This window comes from Diplotaxodon limnothrissa, linkage group LG5 (genome assembly GCF_057381915.1).
Source record: "Diplotaxodon limnothrissa isolate DT_005_m linkage group LG5, D_limnothrissa_male_GT1.1, whole genome shotgun sequence".
Taxonomy (NCBI): domain Eukaryota; kingdom Metazoa; phylum Chordata; class Actinopteri; order Cichliformes; family Cichlidae; genus Diplotaxodon; species Diplotaxodon limnothrissa.
Window position 1 is genome coordinate 8,606,785 of NC_140600.1, and position 26,852 is coordinate 8,633,636.

Below are 26,852 nucleotides of genomic sequence, written 5' to 3' on the forward strand. Positions count from 1 at the left end.
TTACAAGCTGCAACTTTTGAAGGCAAACAATCTGCATTTCCAGTTTATGTCAAAATTTTCACAGTTTCCCTGCAGCTTAGGAAATAGTTGGTGTTTGCGGAAAAGTTGGACTTTGCAACCAACTCTACTAGGAGCAAGCGACCTCCAATAACCACGCTTTTCACTAGCCACCGGTGAGTCACTGACCATTCTCTACGTGTGCATAACTGGGGTTTTAATGACTGATTTCAAATCAAGCCCCAGCAAAGTCCAGCAATCATTTTCCTCTCATGACCAAATGGTTGTCCACCATCTCTAGGCCTGTGTGACTCGGGCCTCAGTCTAACCAGGTAGTTTTGAGTGATTTAGAGGTTTAGACATGATCAATCAAAACAATAAAGGAACTGAAAACACTGCACAAAATACAAAGGTTCCAGGCTGACAAAAGATGAGTACAGGAAGACTACTCATGTTTCCTTTTACTATTCAAGCAGTCAGCCAGCTATCTACATATCTCATTATTGGCATCGTGTTGTTGGAGAACAATGCCTTTCTCTCTATAACTACAGAGGTGACCAATATGGGATGGAAAAACCTGCAAAAGCAAAAGTGGTGAATCGTAAAGGCTGAACAGGAAATACCTTTAACTATGATGCTTCCCGTGCTGCTTGCCACACCAAACTGGTTTCTTGCCACACACGTGTAGAGGCCTGCATCAGATTTGGTCACATTCCATATCCGCAGACTACCGTTGTCCAGAATGGAGATTCTGTGGTTACAAAAAAATAGGAAATAATTTATGTGACTGTCAAAGCAACAGATTTTTGTAAGAAGAACAAATGTTGCTGTGCGTGCATCGTGAAATTTTAACTACGTGGCATGGCTGACATAGCACAAAAGATAAGTGACGAATACGCAGAAAAGAAAATTTCTCACTGTCTCTAATTAGGTTCTGCTTCTTTGCAGATGACAACAATGAGAAATAGGAGTGTATTTTCAGGGCTGATTAATTCAACACATGACTTGGAGATATCTAGGACAATAGTGGCTCCGTGCCCTTTACACAACAGCCACAAGTGCTTCAAAAAAGGTCAAAAGGCCTTAACAAAAGTTGACATTTTGTAAATAACGAGGAAAAATGGAAATTGTGCCCTTGAAAGCAAAGTGTTGGGGGAAATCAAGGGTGGACCACCTCATCAAAGCGCACTGAATTTTAATTATCTGAAACGCTCTGCTGATTCGGCAAACTCTATAATGGCGTCAGCCTGATTGTGAGAGGGGAACATGATGTGTGGCAGCTAAACTGCCCCGTTCACCTGTGAAAACAGTCAAAGGAGTCAAAGCGAATAGAGGCCTGCAGTGAGGGTGAAGACCCTCTGCTAGTCCATACGAACACCTAAATCTGCAATAACCACTTACTCTACATTAAAGAAACAAAACAAATGCTAGCTGCTATAACCGGTGTCCTTTTCAGTGGCAACAGAATCTGATAGACCCACAGGACGCCACCTTCTCAAAGGCAAGTCATCAGGCAGCAATTAGCTGGTGAAGAGTGTGTAGCAATTAGGCGCTAAAAAGCAGGTTTTATCAGGACGAAGAGTATAACAGAGATAAAAGGCAGGTAAATATCAGTTAGTCATTAACTTCCAAACAGGAAGTAACATATAAAAACAGAAATGAAGAAGTGTGAGCGAGCCACTTCAGGGGAGGCTCATAAAGCTGTGAATGCAACATTAGCATATTGTTCCCTGAAGATTTACATGGCATTTAATCAGAGTCATCTTTCAGGGTCATGAAATGCAAAACTGAGGAGTGGATGTCAGATTAGTAAACTTCAAAGCTTTCAGTTTGTCCTTATGAACCATCGTCACAATATCAGAATTACAGTAAGAGCGCTACTTTCAAAGGTTGTTTTTAAAACGTTCTTTCAAATAAACAACATCTGGAGTTATATTTTTGGTCACCTGGTGAATATGTGTAAAAGTCTTGAGCCACATGTCATTTCTTTGTATTTTGCTGGGAAAACTTTATTGAAACATGCAAACAAAAATAGAAATACGGTGTAACGAGCAAAAACAGAGTTTGTACAATTCTAATGAGGTTAAAAGTCATTGTTTTGTATGGAACTCAAACAAGCTTTCATGTAATAGGTTTAAGCAGACTCTTCAGGAATAGTTCTCCAGTCTTCTTGATGGACATCCAAAACTCTTCTTTGGATGCTCGCTGCCTTTTCGTCCCTTCTCTGTCAGGATAATCCCACGCTGTTACTAATGTTGAGCTCAATAGTGTTCCATTGAGTTCCACTGTAATCCTGATGAGTCATGAGTAGATAGTAAATGGATTAAATAAAGGTGCCTCACTTAGGTCCTGTGTCAGGTCTTTGCTGGATTTTCTTCTATTTATTAAGGACATTGGATATTTTTAGGTGGTCTGCCACTTCTTATTTTCTCCACTACTTGTCTAGTTTCCTCAGATTTTAACGGCACACAACATGCTGACATATCATTCCTCTGAAAATGATCAGGTACAAAGACTGAACTGAAAATAAGTGAAAAAGCAGCCAATGTCAGAAAGCCTGGAGAACTATTTCCCAATAACACTGAAATCTGACTTGTGGGAACCAAAAGTAATGAGTGTGCACAAAATCTTCCTTTATCTGTGTTTCTCTATCTGACTCTTAGAAACACGTGTGTCTACAGCTGTTAAATCAAAGGCTCTGGGCACTTACTGTGCACAATTATTTAAATGAACTTTAATTTTAATGGTCACCAGGATAAAAACGCTACATGTATAGAGTCTCCAGTCAAATGCGACTGACTCTGACCCAACATAAGGTTTTAAAAAGCTTTTTTTCCCTTTTATCCCCCACAGAGAGAATTCAACTCAGGAGTCTTTGAATGCTATCTCTCTCTCTGTAATATCTCTGGATAATGTGCCTCCGTGTTCACCAGCTCATTTTTTGCTTTATCTTGCTGCTGTTAGAGCTTGGCAGGTAGTGTACTGTACAAAAGCATGGACATATTTTCTTGAAAACAGACGCCTGTTGGCTGAAAAATGCACTGTGGATATGATGATATGATGAGAGACAATCTGAAAAGTGAGGCTCTGGGCCAGAAAAAAACCATACTGAGCTGAAAGAGAGTCCAATTAAAAGTATGGCGATTTTAAGATTTCCAGAAAATCCTGTTTAAAATTAGTTTTCTGTTTTTGTAATCACGCTAGAAAGTAAAAGTTATTGAAATGTAATATCTGAATCAGCCGGGCTGTTCCTCTGACCCTTAATAGCTGCTGCTCTATAAAGCACCAATTAAAACTATCTGTCAGCACTGTATCCAAATACCTACTACTGCAGTAATTAACAGTCCAACCAGGTTTAAAAACCTATTTGAAACAGCTATTTGACTGTTACAAATATTTGCTGACGCAGTCCGAGTTCATCAGCTTTCATCACCGTTACGTGAGAACGGTTGTTTGCGTTTAACTGGGAGCATTTAGCTGAAATGTGGCTGATACAGTGTGGCACACTGTCTTTCCCCTCCACCCCACCTCTTTGTTGGGTTTTTCTTTTCAAGTGGTGGATGCGATAAGAAAGTGCAGAGGTAGTTAGTGTAAGTGAATCTACTTCTAAAACCACATGGTGCTGCTGAGTGGATACTTCTGGGTTTATATCAGGCTGAGAGAAAAGTGCTGAATGCAGAGTAGCCAACAATGACCATCAGTTACACGGGGGCATATCGCAGTGTGGGCTGGCGCACAGTTAATGGCGTCAAACCTGCAGGCTGATATTTATGAGGAAAGCAGCCCATTAAATGGCACTGCGGCCCTACAAGTGGCCGTAACACGGAGCCGAGTAAGCACAATTAAAACAACTGCTGTACATTAATTGAATTGCATTGCATTGCCACTCCCGTGTTTATAGCCGAGCTGCTGTGATGACTCGTGGTATTTAAAGGAAATTTAAGGGTGCGCATCAACTAAGCACAAGCGTAAACACACGCAAAGGCATGCTGCTTTAACTAGAACAAGCTCTGACCCAGATCAAGTCTACCTGCAGCACGATGCTCACAGTAATTCCTCAACATAACTAAATACCCACGTTTGTGCGCGGTGCTCTGTATATCCCCCATCCCATTACCCTCAGGGACGAAAAAGCCATCATGTGTTGGCGCGTCTTGTAAGAGCGTGAACAAGTGGTGCAAGCCCAAAGGAGAGAGAGCCAAGACTATTCTCAGCCATTCACCGTATCATGTACTTTTCTCTGTAGATTCATGTAAAGACCGGGGAGGAACTTTCCTTTCACTGACATCACAGAGAAAAGGAGCAGACTGGATGTCTGCATAAGTGTTCGTCATTTCAGTCTGAAGCTAATGGAAGAAAAGATGAGGTCAAATACAGTAGAAGTCAGCCGAGGCGCAGGAGTGCTGAATAAGAGATGGAGACACACTATTAACACATTTCTGTTTTGCTCCCTGTCTTCTCTCTCCTCCGCTGCAGCCCAGACAACATGTCTGCGTGATGAGCCCATTATGCAAGGAGACATTTTCCACCCTGGTCCCGGGAGAATCCAGAGGATGGGAGGTATCAATAATTCACAGGTGAGATGAACACAAGTGCCACTCCTTTCATCCCTGCCTCACACGGTTTAATGGACACGGCTGTAATTCTCTCCAAAAGGAGGCCATTATTTTGAACACGGCGAGATGTCCGAATGCACTCGTGTAATCCCAAAAAACACAGGTGTGTATTTTTTGGGGGGGAGATCAAGCCTCAGAGGACAGGGGCTGCACAGCGTTGATCCTCCCTGCTCTCCACCAAGATGAAAGAGACAAATAACATCAGTCACAGAGCAGCTATCACGAGGCGCTGTGAAGTGGAAATCGCAGGAGAAGAGCCCGGTCCAAATTGAAAGCCTTATGTTTTGTGTTTTTTGTATTTGTGATTTCCTTACGTTCTCTCTGAGACGATGTTAACAGATGCACACTTTGCCTTTTTGCAAGCTTCCTTACCATAAAAAAACAAACACTTGAAAGCCTTGTTTTGATCTTTCATTCAGACATATTTTGTCTTTGATCTGTTTGATAAATTCTGGATGTCGAGAGGAAACTGTCACAATCCAAATAATGAATCTGTAATAAAAAAAAAGGGAAGGAAATTGCGTGTTGAGTGGAACAGTTTTGAACCAAGCCTGGAACGAGTTTGTAACGGTGGGCGCCTCAAACAGAGGAATCATATTAAGTTGCCCTCTACATAAACACGCTAAGTCGCCGTCGAAGAAGAGGAGCGCACTCATCAGAATTCAACATGCAAACAATATGCGTAATCACAGATCAGATCTGATTCGAGAGTTCCAAACAGGAACGTTCTTGAATGCTCGGTGATTCCGAGATGCTGCGGCTGATTGGCGGTGCGGCTGCAGGACGGAGGCGTGCCTCTCTGCTTAATTAACAGGGTAAATAAAGCCGGCTTGTGAAAATAGGGGTTAAGATTCTATCAGTGGAATTACTCAGCCATGAGACCACAGGAAGAGAGAGATCTTCGCGAGCTTAGGGTGATTTCACCAAATAATTAGTCTCAGCTAAAGCCTTTTGTACACAAAGATTACTGCCTGAGAGCACAAACAGCGTGCTCAACTCACTACCTCGCCAGCCATTCACTTCCAAATACCAGTTAACTCAATGTGGAAAGTGTGGAGGGGTAAAAAAACAGTACTGCGGGGGATGTGTTTGATATTGTGTTTGCCTTCCGTGGTAAACTCACAGATAAGGTGAGGTGTTCTCGTGTTACTATTTCCGACCTGCGCCGGCCATCGTCGACCTACCTGCAGGAAGCGTTTCTAATCATAATTATATCAAAGCGTCAGCATCACTAACAGCGCTGGAGGCCAGAAGCTGTAATGTGGTGAGGGTGCCAAGAAGGAGGCGAGGTCACCGTATCCTCTGAGCTGGGATAAGGGGGTGGGACCTAACTTCAGGTGTTGATCTATGCTCTCTACTGCTTTAAAAACCCTGAAGTGCGGGCCGGGGGAGGGGCCGTCTGAGATAAATTGAAAGGCTGTCTCTCTTGAGCTTCCCCACAGTGTGCTGTGCTGGAGAGAAACGGCCTTGTCAGTGGCATAAATCAAGCCCAGCTGTGGAGCGCAGACCCTGGATGCTAAAACTCACCGAATGCGGTGCGACTGCAGAAAAAAACCCTTCTCAGATGCTTCATGCAGCATCGTGACTAAACAAACTTGCCTTCTATTTTCTCGTGACGCTGCATGCATCAAGGTTAACGGTCAATTAGAGATAAAGCAGGTATGCGCTTTAAAAAAAAAAAAAAATTTCCAGTCAAAGCTATTGGCAGACACTGGTGAGACAGGGACACCTGGGCATTTAGTTTTGACAATTCTCCGATATAGGTGTAATTGATATTGATTTTTTCCCCTAGTCAGACCTGTACCACTGACTCTCACCTTGTCGCATGGATCATTAGCTGCAGCAAATGATCAAAGCATTAGCAGATGGACAGAAGATGATTAACTTTGTGGTGGGCACAGCTTTAAAATGTGAAGCTGTGCCCACATAAATAGCATCAACAAAAGTGCCAAACACGGTGTCAGACAAACTTTGATGAAATAGCAGCAGTTTGTCTATGACTACTCAACCTCGACATTTGTTTTTCTATCTTTTCTTTAGCTACATAAGCCATAGGCCCGTGGCAACTGACTGAGTAAGAGCCCATTAGAAGCTGTTGGATGAATATCAGTGAAATAGTGATATCCAGTAAATACACCACACCAGTACCAGTTGATGTTTAGGTTAAAAAAGTCTATATCCAAAACAGGCTGGTGTAGAAGAACCAAAAAGAAATCACTGCTTTAGTTTCAATGCAGCGACAACTGTCGATCAATCAAGATGATTGCTCAGGTCACCTGGTGGGATGCAACTTGTCTCCAAGCAGTTTCTGTGTGACTCAGACCGACTACAACCACTTACAGACAGATTGGTGAAGGTCTGAAAATAACTGCAGTCAAATTTCTAAATGCAGAAAAATTACCAACATGTTCGAATCAGTGTGAGTGAAGTCTGCACTGATGAGTGAAGCTCATTTGCAATGCATGCCTTTGCAGTAGGGGGCCAGACGTAACTGTCTGTCAGCTGGTTGTATTCCAGTTACATTGGCATATAAAAGCAGGTTGCTGAGGACCCATTTCACTCTGCTGTTAAACTGCCTCATTGTTCCTGGAGGAATTATTTAAATTCTGTTCCCGATCTGTGTGGTTCTAGACATCTCTCTGAACTTGAAAGGAAGTTGTTAATATGAATATCTGTGTATGTACATGCAATTTCTGCAGACTTACCACAATTAACTGCTATATTATCACAAACAGACTCCATGTAATTTCCAGCTTGATCCTATTCGTTTGCAAAATGGAAACAGACTGATAGCAGTCCAAGCTGCCTTATTAACGTTTTAATGGTGTTTTATCATTGAAGCAATCCCTTTAAAGGTAACAACAAAATAATGGCTGTGCTATAATTTCCAACCACAGGACTTCAAACACAATTTTGGGGACTGGTGATGGGTGAATACATTTTGGTGCAATATATTTGATGAGACAGTCTCGAAAGCGTCCCCCAGACCGACGGTGCCATCACCATTGATGGCGAGCCACTGATCAAAGTCACCCAATTCAAATATCTCGGGTCCCTTGTCACCTCAGACTGCAAAACCCTACCAGACGCCAGAGCCTGTGTGAACGTAGCGTGGATGAAGTGGCGTCAGGTCACTGGAGTCCTGTGCGACAAGAGGATGCCAATCTACCTCAAGGTGAAAGTCTACAAGTCGATTGTGCTCCCAGTGGCATTCTACAGGTCAGCGTCCTAGCTAGCGACCACCAAGCATAAGCAAGTTCTTCACACAATGGAGATGAAGATGCTAAGGTGGCCGCTGGGTCTCACACGACACGACCTGGGTGGCAACAGGACACGACGAAGACCAAAACAGCACTGGATGAATCAAAAATGACATGAAGGCTGCAAACGTCACACTGGAAGATGCTCTGGAAGATGAAGTGGAGGAAGGACTGCAAAACAGCGGACCGTGCATCGAGCGGGACATGAACCACTAGGAAGGAGACATTTGATGAGACCGTTTAAGCAAAATATTTTTGTAGTTGCACTTCCTGTACACTCGTCTCACGGCTGACTTCTCAGAGTTTCCGTGACGACCTGGCTCCAGGTCATATGACACCTTCACTGTTGAGGTTTTTGTTCAGTATCCAGAAAGATGAATTTTAACACATCATAAAGTTGTAAAATTGGGAAATTGAGGCTGTAAACATGCTTTTCAATGCATATAAAGTTAAGCATTTTGACATGGGAGGCAATCAGGACTGACTCATGTTTGAAACCAGAGGTCATTAGAAGAAGGGTACTTTTTGGCAATTACATGTGGCTTCATTTTTCAGTCCCAGAGGTTGTGCTTTGAATGTAACATGTGACTGTTGTCAGAAGGTGGAAGCAATGGGCCTGTCAGCTACAATAAAACACAAAAATTATTGGAGCAGTGAAAAAGAAAAATATCCAAAACCTAAGACAGCTGCCAAATATATATGCATGCAACATCTTCCAGAAATGAATGAAAAATGAACACATTTGTGCACAGTTAGAGAGAAAGGTCCAATTCCTCTAAAAAAGCAGGAAAAATGAATGTATCGTGATTATTTAAGTTTAGATTCAGCTCAATAATCCAGTGACCAAAGGCCTAACATAGAGTACTAAACGATTAACTGCCGTACCACAAACATGACTTCTTACTACAGTGCTGCATAATGAGGAACCAATGTGTTAAATGTAACATGCTTTTCATGCTGTTCACCATTAAAGATGACACACACAAAACTAGAGTGAAAGCAGAGAAATATACCTGTTAGCTGTGCCTTACATGTGCTGCTGAGTCAGTGCTGAGCCTCATCGTAATAAAACGCTAGGTTGCCAAAAAGCACAAATCACTCTCTGTGTGTGTTAGACGTTATTAAGCAGCTCAATTACCCAACCAGTTTACCCTACAAGTCTTTAAACTATATAAACAAACAAAAAAACCACCAAAAACGGTACCTTCCACAAAATTACCATCAATCGTGTAGAAAACACCCGCCTGACAGGAGATCTTTTGAAGGTGTCACTCAAAGCTCAGCAACAATATAACAAGCGCCTTTGTGACCGCTCTTTGCAGGGAGCTCTTGCTTTAAGACAGAGCAAATGATTAAGAATGATGGACACAAAATAAGCACTCGCTCTCCAAGTCTCAACAAAGACACTCTACGCAACCCGAGGCAGAGTTATGTGCTGATCGTATATATTTTTTTCCTATTTAGCTCCATTACCAGTGGAGTAAGTTGCAGACAGTACTTGAAAGACTTTCCTTTTGGTTCACTGTGTATTGACACTTGTCTCCAGGGCACCGGTTAGAATTAAAGCTTCTTTGGCAATATTGTAGCTTTATAAAAACGTGGCCAGGGGACAAAGGGGTGATGAGCTGCAGTGCAAGTATTAATCTCTTACTCTATGAAATGCACACTACTGCTACAGCTCCAATGTGAATTACCATAATGTAAGCAGGGAAATGCCAAGTTTTTTTCCACATAGCTTCAACAGCAAGGATGGATCCTTCTTTTATTTCCTTTTTATTTCTGTGTGTGTTGCTTTTTTTTTGACAGGCACAGGAATTATACTTCTGTTTTCAACATTATAAAGTAGTTCTAGCTAAAGTTTGTTGAGCCATTTGAATACTGGATGTTTTGTCCCTGGGAAGTGCTTGTTGGGTCTATTTCCCAAGTAACGAGTAAAAATCAAATATGGATGCAGTTCAGCAGTAAAGAGAAAAGGTACGTATAATCCCAAGCATCCCCAGCCACGAAAATGCTGTTAAACTATCAGTGCTAAAAAAAAACCTTAAAAACTAACTAAAACCTCCTAGCTGTCATGGTCCTGAGTCTGAGGACTCAGTGTTTTGTGTTCCTTATGCTTTTGTTCATTCAGAGTGTGTATTCTGTTGTGATTTTGCCATTTGTTAGGTTTCTGTTCTTTGCCTGCCTGCTTCCACTTCTCTGTGTTCCCTCTGTCTGTCCATGGTGTTATTGTGTCTGCTCATGAGTCTGCCTGTCAAGTTCAGTGTCCGGTCTGGTTCTCTGTGTCTGTTAGTTTCCTGTTTTATTCTGAAAGTTCATGTCTCATGTCAGTGTGTTCAGTTTTACCTCTCCCCTGTCTCGTTAGCCTTATTGCTCCCAGCTGTGTCTCCCTCCTGTGGCCCATTCCCTGATTACTCCCCGTGTATTTAAGCCCTGTGTTTTCCTGTGCTCTCTGTCGTGTCGTCTGTTTAACTCCATGTCAGTCTGCATTATTCTGTTACCTGGTATTCATTCTGCGTCTCTCTGCCATCTCTCTTTGTGCATTTCGCTCCTCCTCCCGTGAGTGTCTGGTTTAAGTTTTGTTCTTTAGTTTTCCCAGTTTAGGTTTGTTTACTCCCCGCTCTGCTCTTCCTGTTTTGTCACTTTATCACCTCTGCAAATAAATTTTCACTCGCACCCCAGTCAGTGCCTGCATCTTGGATCCTTTTCTCAATTCACCACACGACTGCTGTGCAGCCGTGACAGTACGACGCGACCACAAGATGGATCCAGCGGTCTTGGCCGGGGAGAGCGACCTCACACGTGCCCTACGCCTGGTGGACTGGGTAACCCACACCTCCAATGCACGAGCGAAAGTTGTGGGGATAAATGCCGTTGAGGCAATCCTGGCCGGAAATCCCTATCTCCACCAGGTCCGGGGATTTACAGACTTAATCGCTGAGCTGCATAAAGCCCAGGAAGCGGTGCAAGCTCGGGAAGTAGCCAATTGTGCCCAGCAACAATGGACTACGACCGCCACAAAGCATCCGTCTCAGATTCACCCACCGGAGGTTTCACGGCCCGACCCCCCAGAGGTTTTTCCCTGCCTGTCGGAGCCGTCAGCGGTGGGGAGGAAACATTCGCGCCACCGACGCTTCACCCCACAGCCGGATTCAGGGACTCCTGTGCGACCAGCTGTGGTGAGTTTTAAGGACGCTGGTGCTTCTGGGACTGTGTTTTCTGGGGCCGTTCATGGGGAGGGTAAAGACAGTACACGGCGTTTACCTACCTTCGTGGTAACTGACCTCTCACAAGTTGGCATTTTCAAAACATCCATAACAGTAGCTGACTGTGTTTCATCCACTCCACCACCAACTCCAGTCTCACTTCAACCAGTACATCAGCCTTTAGCCAGTTCATTAGCCCAGCCTGCATCTATGCCATTAGCCCGATCACCCGTTCCCTCCATACTGGAGGCTGTGTCTGTGCCACCCATTTTGAATCTCGTTCCTAGCACCCATTTTGAGCGGAGAGACAAATGCATTAAAACCACTCTAGTTTCTCAGAAACTGGCTAATTTAGAGACTGTTACTCGCCCCAGGGCCTCCCCAGAGGCTGGGTCTCAGCCCCCAGCAGACTCAGGACCCCTGGCGGTTAAGAAGCCAGCTGAGGACCACACCCGGCTGTCGCTGCCTGAGCAGACCCAATGCTCTGTGCAGCTGCAGTCTGCCATGTGTTTGCCAGAGGCCCGTGCGCCTGCTGGTTCTGTTGCGTCCCTGCCAGAGGCCCATGCGCCTGCTGGTTCTGTTGCGTCCCTGCCAGAGGCCCGTGTGCCTACTGGTTCTGTTGAGTCCCTGCCAGAGGCCCGTGTGCCTGCTGGTTCTTTTCTGTCTCTGCCAGAGGTCTCCGCACCTGCTGGTTCTGTCCTGTGTGTGCCAGGGGCTTTAGTGCCCACTGGTTCTGAGACTGTTTTTGCTGGGGGGCCCGAGGAGCCCGTCCAGCCATCTGCCTCGTCAGCTGGGGGGCCCGAGGAGCCCGTCCGGCTTTCTGCCTCGTCAGCTGGGGGGCCCGAGGAGCCCGTCCAGCCATCTGCCTCGTCAGCTGGGGGGCCCGAGGAGCCCGTCCAGCCATCTGCCTCGTCAGCTGGGGGGCCCGAGGAGCCCGTCCGGCTTTCTGCCTCGTCAGCTGGGGGGCCCGAGGAGCCCGTCCAGCCTTCTGCCTCGTCAGCTGGGGGGCCCGAGGAGCCCGTCCAGCCTTCTGCCTCGTCAGCTGGGGGGCCTGAGGAGCCCGTCCAGCCCTCAGCTGCAGTCTCATCACCAGCTGCAGTCTCATCACCCTCGCCTGGTCCAGCTTCCGCTTCCTCATCAGCATCGCCTGGTCCAGCATCTGCTTCAGCATCGCCTGGTCCAGCATCTGGTCCAGCATCCGCTTCAGCATCGCCTGGTCCAGCATCCGCTTCAGCATCGCCTGGTCCAGCATCTGCTTCGTCTGGTCCAGCATCAGCATCCTCATCAGCTGCTTCGTCTGGTCCAGCCACTGCTTCATCCTCATCAGCTGCTTCGTCTGGTCCAGCCACTGCTTCATCCTCATCAGCTGCTTCGTCTGGTCCAGCCACTGCTTCATCCTCATCAGCTGCTTCGTCTGGTCCAGCCACTGCTTCATCCTCATCGTCTGGTCCGGCTCCAGCCTCCGCTTCATCCTCGTCTGGTCCGGCTCCAGCCTCCGCTTCATCCTCGCCTGGTCCGGCTCCAGCCTCCTCATCAGCATCGCCTGGTCCGGCTCCAGCCTCCTCATCAGCATCGCCTGGTCCGGCTCCAGCATACTCATCATCCTCATCAGCTTCGTCTGGTCCAGCCTCCGCCTCCGCCTCGTCTGGTCCAGCCTCCGCTTCGCCTGGGGCTGCAGGGGCCACGCAGCCTTCAGGTCCCCTACTACCACCTCCACATCGTCGGTCATCTGCCAGGCCGCTTGTTGGGCATCTCCGCCACTGTGGACGCCCTCCTGAACGCCCTCCTGAACGCCGCCACTACCTTCCACGTGGCCGGCCTCCGGACTTGTTTCCACACCGCTGTTGCCGTCCGCACGGTCGGCCCCCAGAGCTGTTTCCACGCCGCTGTTGCCGTCTGCACGGTCGGCCCCCAGAACTGTTTCCACACCACTGCCTACTGCGTGGCCGGCCTCCGGACCTGCCCCACTGCTGCTGCCTTTCACGCGGTCGGCCCCCGGAACTGAACTGTTTTGGCCTCCGGGTCGGCCCCCTGACCTTGTCCGTCTGGGCTCTGCTCTTCCTGTTTTGTCACTTTATCACCTCTGCAAATAAATTTTCACTCGCACCCCAGTAAGTGCCTGCATCTTGGATCCTTTTCTCAATTCACCACACGACTGCTGTGCAGCCGTGACACTAGCTTAAACATACTTTATGCGCACACACACACACACACACACACACACACCACTGTAGTGTCTGAGGACATTGGTGCAAATGAATCCTCTCAGAATAAATGTTGTGTATAAGTGTGCATTTTTTATAGGAAGGTGTCTTAATGAAGCAACCTGATTGAGAACATCTTAATTCCCGCCAGTGGAACATGATGTGATTGTGCTGGTAATTGCACTGCAAGGTGAGGGAGTTTATCTGCATGGGCTGCACGGTGGGCGTTGTGTACGCGCTTCCAGAGGATTCCTTTAATCGCAAAGTGCTCCGATGGTTTATTCCCCTTCCAGAGATATTCATCTCCACTCGTGTGCTGAGGGATCTTTTCAGGAATAAAGAGCACACACATGTTCCACAGGAAATTGTCAGAGGAACCAAGATGGATTACTCATGCTGCGCTGGCGGATTCTCACTTTGAAAAATGATATCAGCCACTGTCTTCCAGATAAAAATAATCCCGGCGAGCAGTACATGGGATGCAGACGGGTAAAAAGGGCTCTGACCTAATCTCGGCAAACATCTCGGAATTCACTTTATCGCACTTCAGAGTGTTATTTGAGTTTAGTGAAAAGCGGGATTCTTGTCAGGCACGGCTTTTATAACCCTCCCCCTCCTGCTCTGAAGAGCAAAAAGTGCTAATTAAGCAAATGTTGAGTCAGACTGATAGATGACTGACAATGTATGGCACTGCGTGATGGGAAATAGTGACAGCTTAAAGGATATATTCTGCCTGTGAGTGATGCTGTGGGCCGCGAGAGGTAGCTCCACAATAGCGGCAAGGCAAATTGATCTACAAATCATTTTGATGGTCTCCAAATACAACAGCAAAATCAATTAATGCCTGTGATCATGACTGACAAGCGAGGGCCAAAGAACATTAAGTCAGCGCCCTTCAACACCGATCACCTTTACAGGGAGTCAAAGAGGCATCAGAGGCATGTTAAATTCCTCTCCTCTGGCTTTTTATCGCTCTTCTTCCTCCCAAACTCCGTTCTTGTTCTCTGCACACAATGACGGACATATGGTAATGCAGTCGTACATTATATCGTAATGCTCAGTAGTTCAGTAAAAGTTAAGTTGGCAAAATCCTTCCGAAGCATCATTCCTGGAAATTTAGACACACCAGCACGCGTAATGACTTGCCGCTACACTTAGCAACTCTTAAGATTGCTATTGATGCTAAAAAAAAGAAAAGATGAAGACATAAAAGCCAACATGTCCCCAGGGAGAAAGAAGCGTTATCACAAATCCATGATCCATGAAATGCAGAGACTTGTTCTTATATTTGAGCGTAGGCCGACGGTGCCAGTGTTATATAAAATATAGGGAACGTACAAGAAAACTGACTGGTTTTATTTGATTATAAAACAACTTTACTTTGATAAAAGAAAGGCAGAGGATCCCTTTGTGCTTTTTTGCTGTTAAAGATAAAAAAAAGGTCTTTTAGAATTAGAGTTAGGGTTAATACTGTTTGAAGTGTTTGGCAAACAACAGTGGAGAACGCGCATGGTTACCGGAAAATCTTTATTGTACTACAGGCATTTGGTGTATGTGCCTGGCTGAGGAGCCAGTGATGCAAAGCTGTGACCGAACGCCTTCAAGTCAGAATCCAGACGCAGTGATACTGTAGCGCTGTGGATATTTGGTCGGTCTGGTGTGACTGGTGAAAGAGTACAGTTTGTGACTGTACTGGGGGACAGATGAAAAACTGTCGGCCTTTGTCAGTCTCACACGTATGTTCGTGGAGAACCTGTAAATGACCTGATTCTCGGTCGAGTTCTTATGCGTAGTAGAGCAGCTAATGCTGTAATCTTAGGCAGCATGGTGGTAGAGTGGTTAGTACGCGACCATCAGACATCATTAACAAGATTTCTGGTTCTCTGGTTACCTGAGGTCTTTTTATGCAGAGTACATGTTCTCCTTGAATCTGCGCAGGTTTCGTTTTTAGTGCTTCAGCTTCCTCCACCAGTCCAAAGACATGCATGTTAGGTTAACAATTTTAAATTGGCTGTAGATATAAAGTAAATAAAGTGTTTATATAAACAGAATAAAGCACTGTATGAATGTATGGTTAAAATGCGACTTGTTGTCTAAAGCAAATATTTAATGAGACTAGAAAAAATCTATATAAAAGCGGGTACATTATTATTATTATTGTTACATAATTGCCACAATTTGAGGCTCATATAATATGCAAAAAGTGACACGCTGCACGGTTAAATTCTTCTTTTATTATTTAAAACAAATGTTTATTTGTAGAGTCACTGTGTTTGGGCTGCTGATGCAACCCAGTATCATAGAAAACGTACACTCAACAAAAATATAAACGCAACACCTTTGTTACTGCTCCCATTCCCCATGGGATGGACATAGAGACCTAAAATTCATTCCAGATACACAATATAACCATCCCTCCCAAACAGTGGTCACAAATCAGTCCAAATGTGTGGTAGTGGGCACATCTGCTTTATTGAGATAATCCATCCCACCTCACAGGTGTGCCACATCAGGAGGCTGATCTGACATCATGGGTAGTGCACAGGTGTACCTCAGACTGCCCACAACAAAAGGCCACCCTGGAATGTGCAGTTTTTTGTGCTATTGGGGGTCTGGGGACCCAGAACCGGTCAGTATCTGGTGTGACCACCATTTGCCTCATGCAGTGCAACACATCGTCGCATGGAGTCTATCAGATTGTCAATTGTGGCCTGTGGAATGTTGGTCCACTCCACTTCAATGGCTGTGCGAGGTTGTTGGATATTCGTGGGAACTGGTACACGCTGTCGTATACGCCGGTCAAGCACATCCCGAACATGCTCAATGGGTGACATGTCAATGGGTGAGTATGCTGGCCATGCAAGAACTGGGACATTCTCAGCTGCCATCTGCCCTGAACAATGTGAACCATGATTCATCCGTGAAGCGCACACCTCTCCAACGTGCTAGACGCCATCGAATGTGAGCACTTGCCCACACAAGTCTGTTACGGCGACGAGCTGGAGTCAGGTCAAGACCCCGATGAGGACGACGGGCATGCAGTTGAGCGTCCCTGAGACGGTTTCTGACAGTTTGTGCAGAAATTGTTTGGTTGTGCAAACCAATTGTTCCAGCAGCTGTCTGGGTGGCTGGTCTCAGACGATCTTGGAGGTGAACCTGCTGGATGTGGAGGTCCTGGGCTGGTGTGGTTACACGAGGTCTGCGGTTGTGAGGCCGGTTGGATGTGCTGCCATATTCTCTGAAACGCCTGTGGAGACGGCTTATGGTTGAGAAATGAACATTCAATGCACGGGCGACAGATCTGGTTGACATTCCTGCTGTCAGCATGCCAATTGCACGCTCCCTCATTGCTTGTGGCATCTGTGGCATTTTGCTGTGAGACAAAACTGCACATTCCAGGGTGGCCTTTTGTTGTGGGCAGTCTGAGGTACACCTGTGCACTACTCATGATGTCCGATCAGCATCCTGATGTGGCACACCTGTGAGGTGGGATGGATTATCTCAATATAGCAGATGTGCCCACTACCACACATTTGGACTGATTTGTGACCACTGTTTGGGAGGGATGGTTATATGTGTATCTGGAATGAATTTTAGGTCTCTACGTCCATCCCATGGGGAATGGGAGCAGTAACAAAGGTGTTGCGTTTATATTTTTGTTGAGTGTATAATAGACACACTTGTCCACCGTGTCCATTTTACTCTTTGTCTTTCTAAAGCGTGAAACGTACACACATGCTGAAGTTGCAGTAAATTGCAGTAACGGCAGAGTGGGATATTTTATTTCAGTGTTTAAAGAGACACAGTGACTCTAAAAATGAACAATTTTTTAAATAGTAAAAAGAAGAATTTAACCATGCAGTGTGCAGTGTGTCACTATGCTTATATTCTTTGCTGTGTATTCAGGTTGACTCATATATTACTTCCTTGAATCATAAATGACTTTTTTGGAAGATAGTCTTGGGCACATGTTAGCTAACACTAGTGCTAACTAGCTAACTTGGTTAGCGCAATGGGTTTTGGCTAATTTTGGCTAGTGAGCAAATTTTTTATAAGAAAAACATCCTTCCTTCTTCCTTGGAGTTTAGTTAAATGCTGAACATGTAAATGACAACCATCTGCATAACTTATGCTAAACTCGGCTGACTTTAGGCCGCACACAAGCTATACACTAGTCACAAAGGCTAAAAGCAACCACATAGAGATGGTTGAGAGTATCGATTCAGGGACGAGCAAACTGCTGGTTTTAAACACCCTGTAAACTTGTTGATTTCTTCTCATTTTAACACAAGACTCTATAGTAGTTTTTTGAGCTAGGTTCAAGTGGGAAGTCTTATTTATTTATTTATTTATTCATTTATTTATGGCACTTTTGTGTTGGCTTCATTTCTCGTCATACAGTTTGTCACAACAAGAAATGTTTTTTGTGAGTTGTTGCATAATGAATATTAGAGATGGACCGATCCGATATTACGTATCGGTATCGGTCCGATACTGACCTAAATTACTGGATCGGATATCGGAGAAAAATAAAAAATGTAATCCGATCCATTAAATATCACGAAAGCACCTCGCAAAACTTGCAACGCGCCGTAACTCGCCTCAGAACGTTAGCAGTATGCATCACGTGATAGAGCGGCTGCCGCATGCGGGACCTGTCGTGGTCTGGATAGCATGTGGAGCTTCGCTAGCAACCCGGCATTTCATCTCCGACAAAGTTATCCCCGAGAGAAGTAAAGCAAGTGTGTAAGTCCATCTCTGAATGTTTGTAAAGCATTCCTGCGTTAAGCTTAACAAACGATATATGGAGCGACTGCCTCTCCTGCTGCTACTTCAATCATGAAACTGCTTAACGATCAGCTGATCGGCTTTTCTGTCGGGAGTCCGTGTCTCTGGTTTGTTTTTGGCCCACTTTGCACCAGAAAGAGGAAACCAGCGGCTAAACAACAGCAGCACGTTTAAGCTTGATCAGCTGTTGTTAGAATGTATTTAATATTACTTTCTACTCCAGGATCTTTTTCTACGTAGCTGACGCTGGTAACTGTGCAGGGGCGGATCTAGCAAAGTTTAGCCAGGGGGGCCGATAGGGCATTAACAGGGAAAAGGGGAGCAGAAAGACATACTTTTCTTTCTTATTCTCATTTAAAATGTCTAGCTTTTAATAAATAATTATCTGACACCCAAAGTTTTAATTTGATGCAAAATGAATAGAAGTCCATTACTGTATATAGTAACTATTAAGTCTAATATATATACCCTAGTAAGCTATAGTACTTTTTCCTTTGGGAAGGTACCATCTGTGCAGTCTGCAATTTTGTTGAAGAAAGATGTTGAATCTATTTAATATTTTAATATATTGAAAAATAATTGATTTCTGTGCATTTTTTTTCACACTGCATCAAATTAAGGTTGATTACGTCGATTAAGCATCATGAGGTGGAGCGTGAGGGGTGGTTCCCTATTTTTTATTTATTTATTTTTGTTGTTGCTGGGAGTTGGAACCCTATTAGTTAGGTTGCTTAATATTTATGCTAAGTACTCTTTAAAATACCAGAATAGGGAGGATGGTGTAGGTTTAAGTTTATTAGATTGATCAGTGTTGCTGAACTATGAAATATTTTTTTTTGCATACAGGTATAACAGAATAGCTTTAGTGTAGTTGTTGTTTTAAACTTGAGTATGAACTTATACAAAATGCAGCAAGATATTTAAAAAAAAACTGTTTTGTTGAAACACACTATATCGGATTCATATCGGTATCGGCAGATATCCAAATTTATGATATCGGTATCGGTATCGGACATAAAAAAGTGGTATCGTGCCATCTCTAATGAATATATTACACTTGGCCACACAGCCAAGCGCTGCTCCTGGGGGTGTGATACTATCACTAAAGTCCCATACACAACATAGCTCAACAAGCCCCCTGCCCCTACTTACACTCGCTGCACTATGGTTTTATTGGATAATTGTTTTAGATTTTTTGACCTAAAGACCATTACACTTTCAATCAAATTAATGTAAAGTGTCTAAACAATTACATTATATTATAAAAATGCAACCTCATAGTGCACAACATATAGGAACATTTGCTTCTAACATAGCAACATGCCTATAATCCACACCTGCTAAGAGCACAATGACCAATGCGCCAATCATGCTCATCTAGTTCAAATTCAGCATGTGATCACAGCATGTCCATGGCATATGTGTGGGCTTTATATTATAGTAGCCTCTTTATGTATTTTTTCATAATAAGAAAAAGATGATATTCACCATTAAAACAGTTGAGTTAGTAAATGTCTCTAACTACTGATTCAACATTTACCTGACACTGCCTCTAAAGGAAATGTAGGATTCTGCCCACTGAGGTTTAAAGCAACCAATGAGATTATTTCCACCTCCTGAGCAGCTCCAACTCTGAGACATGTTTGGATAAATAAAACATTTAATCTGCTATGCGGATGTGTGTGTGTGTGTCACACGGCACACACACACACCTCTGAACAGTGTTGGGTGTTGTCTGCAGCTGCCAGGATCAGCACAGCACTAATCCTTGGATTGCTCCCATTCTCATGTGAGTGGGACCACACTCTTTTGCGTGACTTTTATAAGCTGCAGACAAGTTGGAGAGGTGTAGGCAAAGGCAAAATGAAAAGCACCAGTCAGCTGTCTGCTGCAGGTGTGTCAGGTAGTAAACCTTTCCTGAAGCCAGAGTAATGAAACGAGTCCTTCTGGGTGCATAAACTCTCAGCATTCAGGTCTCGCTCACGCCGCTAACCACCACGGAGAGTCAGAACTCCACTTTACAAGCAGATGTTCCATTAGAGCCAAATGAGGAAATTACAGATCTAATGAGTAAAAATGTGAAGTGACATTTAAACATGATAAACAATGTTTTTAATAAGTATAACAGCATACAGCGTGAGAAAGAGGAGACGGAAATAGAAGTAGAGGGCTGTCCGTTCACACAGATAATTTAATCAGCACTTTTATTAATACACCTGTTTTCCACGCGGCGCTTATTAATTCCAAGTCTTCATAAACGTAAGCCCTGAGACATTTGATGAGTGTCTTATTAAAACATCCTTGAAGAGATGGGGTGGAAAAAACGCATTATGGAAAGATGTGTGATAAGCAAATTAATGCAAAGTTCACTTCTATGCCTCTTCCGCAGTTTTGGTGTTCTCCTGACACTGATCCTTTCTGGAGTGCGTCTGGCTGAACAGATGGGTCTATAAATGGAGATCACTCTGCGAGACATCTCTTCATTTACGTGACAGCCATGCTTATTTGCTGTGCCAGCGTAGGAGGGATATATATAATATGCAGGACGGACAGAGTGGCAGCGGGTCATGACTACAGATAAAATCTGGCCAATCAAGCTAAAGCAAGTGATTCTCTTCCTGCAGACTAATGGACCAATCAACATCCAGGCCATATGGAAAGTCTTCGACGTCGTCTCACTTTTAACTCTCCAACGTGTCGCGCTAGGCCCCTCACCTACAAGCTCAGACACTCACAGATGCCACTTAAAGCTCTCTAAACATACCTAGCAGATGATTTCAATTCTGCTCCAGGCATGAAATGAATCACAGAACATCCTGCAATAGTAATTTCTCACTCTCACTGATTCATGTTTCACGCTTGCTCTTCGATGCGTGTGTCAATACTTTGGCAAAAGTAGAAAGCGGAATTAAAGAGCGTCTGAAGTGTACATCTGAGCTCGGTTTGCAACCTGTTATAAAAAAAGAAATGTGAGAGGAAGCAGCAGCTGACATTTGAGCCAATTTCCCAACAGCATTTGATTTCTCAAAGTAAATTGGCCTGACTTTGAAACCGCTGGTGCATTAGTGTGTCAAGCTGCTCGGATGTGGCCACTTTGAGATTTGATAAGTATTTCCTTTATGACAAGGGTGAGTGTAATTTGGACATGTTAAACACAAATTACTGCGCCATGAGACACACAACTCAAAGAATAATGGCTGTTTTTATTCGGACTCTTCACCGAACGTGGACAGAAGAGGTGTCTTTCAAGCCCGGTGATGCCCACGTCTCCCACATTTGGTTCTCATACAGTACGCATTTAAAAACAAGTAAACATTCTGTTTTGACAGCTTTCATCGTATTATTTGTCCCCAAATGTGTCGCGGATAAATACAACAAAATAAAACCAGTACTGGTACAAAAAAAAAAAGAAGATTTATTCATAACACATGGGAAAAGACCCAGGGAAACCGAGTTAACGATAAAAATAATTTAAAAAATATAATAAAAACCAGTAAAAACCCTGAAAACCATAAATTTCACACCCGAGCCTCAACTCTCAATCAAACCACTTACGGACCGGCCCGGGGGTTGGGGACTGCTGTTCTAAATGAAGAATATATGTATATAGTCTATATAATTTTAATGCAAATTTCTGGTGTGATTTTGAATCCCACCCTCAAAACATTGATTTTTTCACTGACTGTTGTTGTTACGTCATTTTGTTTTGGACAAATTACACATTTATACAATGTAAAGACACATTTCTGACTTTTTCCCCACAATTGTGACGCTTAAATGTTTCAGATCAAACTAATTTTACTATTAGACAAAATTAAATACAATAAAATGAATGTGGTTAGGTTAACTGGTGATTCTAAATTGACTGTAGGTGTGCAGACTGATGGCCTGCTCCCCCACAACTCTGATTTCTGTTGAACTGGATATGCTGGAGAAAATCGATGGAGGCTTATGTCACATTTGGACAAAAACCTCTTGATAATTCCCAAAACTTTTAGGAAAAGGTGGAAGGTTTTTGGAAGGTTTCAGTTCTGTAAAACTACTTAACAGTAACAGTCAAACATGGTGGTAGCGTGGGAGTCTGGGATTGCTCAGGTGCTTCAGGTGTAATTTATAGAACCACGATCTCTACCCGAAAGCCTGAAGGAGAACGTCTGGAAATCAGTTTGTGTCCTGACGTTTAAAGGATTTTGCAGTGGCCTAGTCAAAGTCCAGATTTAAATCTGTTTGCAATGTTCATTGATGATGCTTGAAAAAAAAAAAAATAGAAAGAAAGAAAGGCCACCAGAGTGATGTGAAACACTTCCTAGTTATTGCACTAGGGCTGGGCGATATGACCCAAAATTTATATCTCGATATTTTTTAGCTGGATGGCGATATAAGATATATATCTCGATTTTTTTTTTAAAGCCATAAAGTAAGAACAAAAAGAGAGTTCTTAGTCAAAGCTGTGTCCCAGATGTCACACAGGCACTTTTATTAATATAGAGCAGAGATGTACATGAAAAAAACTACTCAAAAGTAAATTATGAGCATTTATTAAATAGTAATGCTCCATAAATAAAAGAAAACTATGTTGTTTTTGTGCAAAACAAAAAGCTCACAATTGCGCAGTCAAAATGTAAACTAAAAGACGCTGAGCATAATAACAAAGACAGATTTCACAGCTGCTCTCTTTCCAAGTTCGTGACTGACAGCCTGGAGTTTGAAATCCGCTTCATAACCGTGTCTCTTAACAGGTGCCATTTATGGTCCTTATACACACACAATACGGTAATATTACGTTGAAGCACAGTACGTATCACTCCGCGAGGCTCCTCGGTAGCTGTAATGCTCCGACAATCCATCAAGCTGGTGCAGCTCCGTAGCTTACCAAAGTCGAACTAAAACATTTTGACAGATTGCTGAGCGCCGTGTACCACATAAAATCGGTTCACGGTCATCAAGCACAACCAGAATTCATACATAAGGCGCGCTGTCAACTTTTGAGAGAATGAAAGGATTTCAGGCCGTGCATGGTGTTACCGTGGTTAGCTCGTTAACACGTTGACGCCGTCCAGCCCCACGCACGGGGCGATGCGCAGTAACTCGTTAACGGAGATTTGCCGTGTCCATCTTGTCGCTGCCTGCAGGTGAAGCAATGGGGGAGAAGGGGGAGTTGTGTTCAGTGAAGGAGAGGCGAGCCCAAGTAACGTTGCGTAAAGACAAAAGCAGACAAAAGAGAGGCAAACTTGTGGCTCCACAACTATAATTATAACGTAACATAGACTATATCGATATAAAAGATATTGTCACATCTTATATCTCGTATAAAAATATATCGATATTTTTTAAAAAACTCGATATATCGCCCAGCTCTATATTGCACTTCCTGCTGCCAAGGATGACACAACCAGTTATTATGTTTTAGGGGCAACCATTTTTTCCACATAGGACCAGTTAGGTTTAGATAACTAGTTACCCTTAATAAATGAAATCCAAAGATCCAAAACTCAATTTTTCATTTACTTGGGTTATTACTGTCTAATATTAAAATTTTTTGATGACCTGTACCTCCTGCCATCAGTCAGGAGGTACAGGAGCATCCACTCCCGCACTAGCAGATCCAGGCACAGTCTGTACCCACAAGCCATCAGGCTGCTGAACTGCTGAAATATTAGACAGTTTATTTTTCACAATCACTGCACACACAGTACATCTATATATCATCACCTCTACACTAAAGATGCTACAGTATTTTTAGTAATCTGCATTTATTTACTCTGCTTATATAAAACACCCAGCACGCCCCTGCGGGCGGTTTATCCTTCAAGCTCGGGTCCTCTACCAGAGGCCTGGGAGCTTGAGGGTCCTGCGCAGTATCTTAGCTGTTCCCAGGACTGCGCTCTTCTGGACAGAGATCTCCGATGTTGTTCCCGGGATCTGCTGGAGCCACTCACCTAGCTTGTGCACTCGCCTAGTGCTCCGATTACCACGGGGACCACCGTTACCTTCACCCTCCACATCCTCTCGAGCTCTTCTCTGAGCCCTTGGTATTTCTCCAGCTTCTCGTGTTCCTTCTCAGCCACCAGGCCCAGGCTCTTCCAGCAGCCACAGGCCCAGGATCCTCCAGCAGCCACCAGGCCCAGGCTCTTCCAGCAGCCACCAGGCCCAGGATCCTCCAGCAGCCACCAGGCCCAGGCTCTTCCAGCAGCCACCAGGCCCAGGCTCTTCCAGCAGCCACCAGGCCCAGGATCCTGCAGCAGCCACCAGGCCCAGGCTCTTCCAGCAGCCACCAGGCCCAGGATCCTCCAGCAGCCACAGGCCCAGGCTCTTCCAGCAGCCACCAGGCCCAGGATCCTCCAGCAGCCACCAGGCCCAGGATCCTGCAGCAGCCACCAGGCCCAGGCTCTTCCAGCAGCCACCAGGCCCAGGCTCTTCCAGCAGCCACCAGGCCCAGGATCCTGCAGCAGCCACCAGGCCCAGGCTCTTCCAGCAGCCACCAGGCCCAGGCTCTTCCAGCAGTCACTAGGCCCAGGATCCTCCTGCTCCACCAGGCCCAGGATCCTCCAGCAGCCACTGGGCCCAGGCTCCTCTAGCAAGGCACCAACAAGTAAATCAACAGTGACTTCAACGGGCCATCACAAGGAAATACCAATCTCATCATTTTCAAAATGCCACCTAAAAAAGCAAACCCAGGAGTTGAAGAGGAGTTGGAGGAGATTAGGAAATCGCTTAATTTCATGTCTGATGAACTGAGCAAAGTGGCTAAACAACAAGGTATGCTACATGACCTAATGGATGAAATAAAACAACTAAAAAACCTCATAAAGGACAAGGACAAGAAAATAGACGACTTGGAACGGCGAATCGAGGACCTTGAACAATACACAAGAATGGATGATTTAGTCATAAGTGGTCTGGAGACGCAACACCGAACCTACGCCAGAGTAACAGCTGGCGGAGGTAAAGACGGTGAAGATGCCCCGGTAGAGGAGCTGCAAATGCTTGAACAGCAAGTGATAAAATTCCTTCAAACGAAGAACGTAAGTATTCAGCGCCATCATATTGCAGCATGCCACACGCTCCCCAGAAAAGACAGTAAAACAAAGCCAGCAATCATTCTTCGGTTTGTGAGTCGCAAAACAACGATTGAGTTACTGAAACAGGGTAAGAAGCTAAAAGGGACTGGTGTGTATTTAAATGAACATTTAACGAAAAAGACTGCTGAAATTGCAAGACAGGCACGCAGCCTGAGAAAACAAAATAAGATACAAGCGACATGGACGAGGAACTGCAAAGTAATGATAAGACTAAATGGCAATCCCGAAGAAGCGGAAGTTGTGATGATAAGAGAACTCAAAGACTTAGAGCAATATAAATAATCAGGAATCTGCTATGGAATCTATTGGAAAAGTGACGATTGGATAATGAACAATGGGTATGGAAAGTGTTTCTGGCCTTATGGCTCAAAAACAATGGAAACAACAACAACAAAAACACATAAATGACAAGTTTGGACACAGATTATAGGTTTCCATTCGGAGATATTGAAGAGGAAGACTTTGATTATGAAAAGGACTGTCAAGGTGGTTATTTTGCCACACACGCTGAGAAAACGAACTTCAAAACGTTTAACTATGCAGAGCACAACATGCATGACCCTGAAAGTAACATTGACCCAGATACCCACTTCTACAATAACACCAATAATACTTGTGAGTACTATACAGATGACCAATTCAATGTGAATATTAAAATGGCAAATGCATTGTCGGTCATACATTTCAATAGTAGAAGCCTGTATAAAATTTTTTCTAAAATTACAGAATGTTTAAGTAAGTTAAAAAAGTTTAATATAATTGCAATATCAGAAACATGGCTCGATAATGAGAAAGTTAGTGAAATGGGACTGGAAGGATACGAATTATTTACAATGAACAGGGTGAATAAAAAAGGAGGCGGTGTTGCTTTATATGTAGATAAAGTTTTGAAATGTAGTCTGATTGAATGTATGTCAAGCACCATAGATAACATATTGGAATGTGTCACTATGGAAATTCATGTTGAAAAAGCTAACAATATAATTATAAGTTGCATCTATAGGACACCAGGTTCATGCCTTGAGATATTCAATGAAAAACTTGCTGCTATGTTTAGCAACCTAAATGATAAAAAAGTGCAAATAATTTGTGGTGATTTTAATATAAATTTGCTAAACCCAAATGGACATCAGAAAACAACAGATTTCATAAATACAATGTATAGTAACTCCCTTTTCCCTGTAATTATAAAACCAAGTAGAATAACAATTGATACAGCTACATTGATAGATAATATATTCACAAATAAAATTGACCATGAAATAGTAGGTGGACTTCTTATAACTGATATAAGCGATCATCTTCCTGTTTTTGCAATTTTTCAAAATTATTTTGGGATTAAAACTACACAAAAGAATCAAATATTTGATATGATACGACATAGAACAACAAGAGCCATTACTGCCCTCCAGGTGGACTTAAAGGAACACAATTGGAATGAGGTTTTTGCAAATGAAGATTCAAATAGTGCGTATGATGCATTCTTATCAACTGTAATTTCACTATATGAAAAACATTGTCCTTTAATGAAAATCACTAGAAAGCATCACAGATCAAATAAGCCATGGATCACAAAGGGGATAGAAGATGCATGTAAAAAGAAAAATAATCTATATAAGAGATTCATAAAACAGAGGACAAAAGATGCTGAAATAAAGTACAAGTTATATAAAAATAGATTAGTAAATACTATAAGAACAAG

General features: G+C 43.8%; 1 protein-coding gene across 1 annotated transcript in view; it reads right to left on the reverse strand.

The window, feature by feature from the left end:
- cntn4 (contactin 4) overlaps nucleotides 1-26,852 on the reverse strand; it is a 194,909-nt gene that overhangs the window by 28,615 nt on the left and 139,442 nt on the right. The window contains exon 11 of the mRNA XM_085353001.1: nucleotides 621-748. Coding sequence (XP_085209127.1) covers nucleotides 621-748 — 128 coding nt within the window. The remainder of the gene's footprint in view (nucleotides 1-620; nucleotides 749-26,852) is intronic.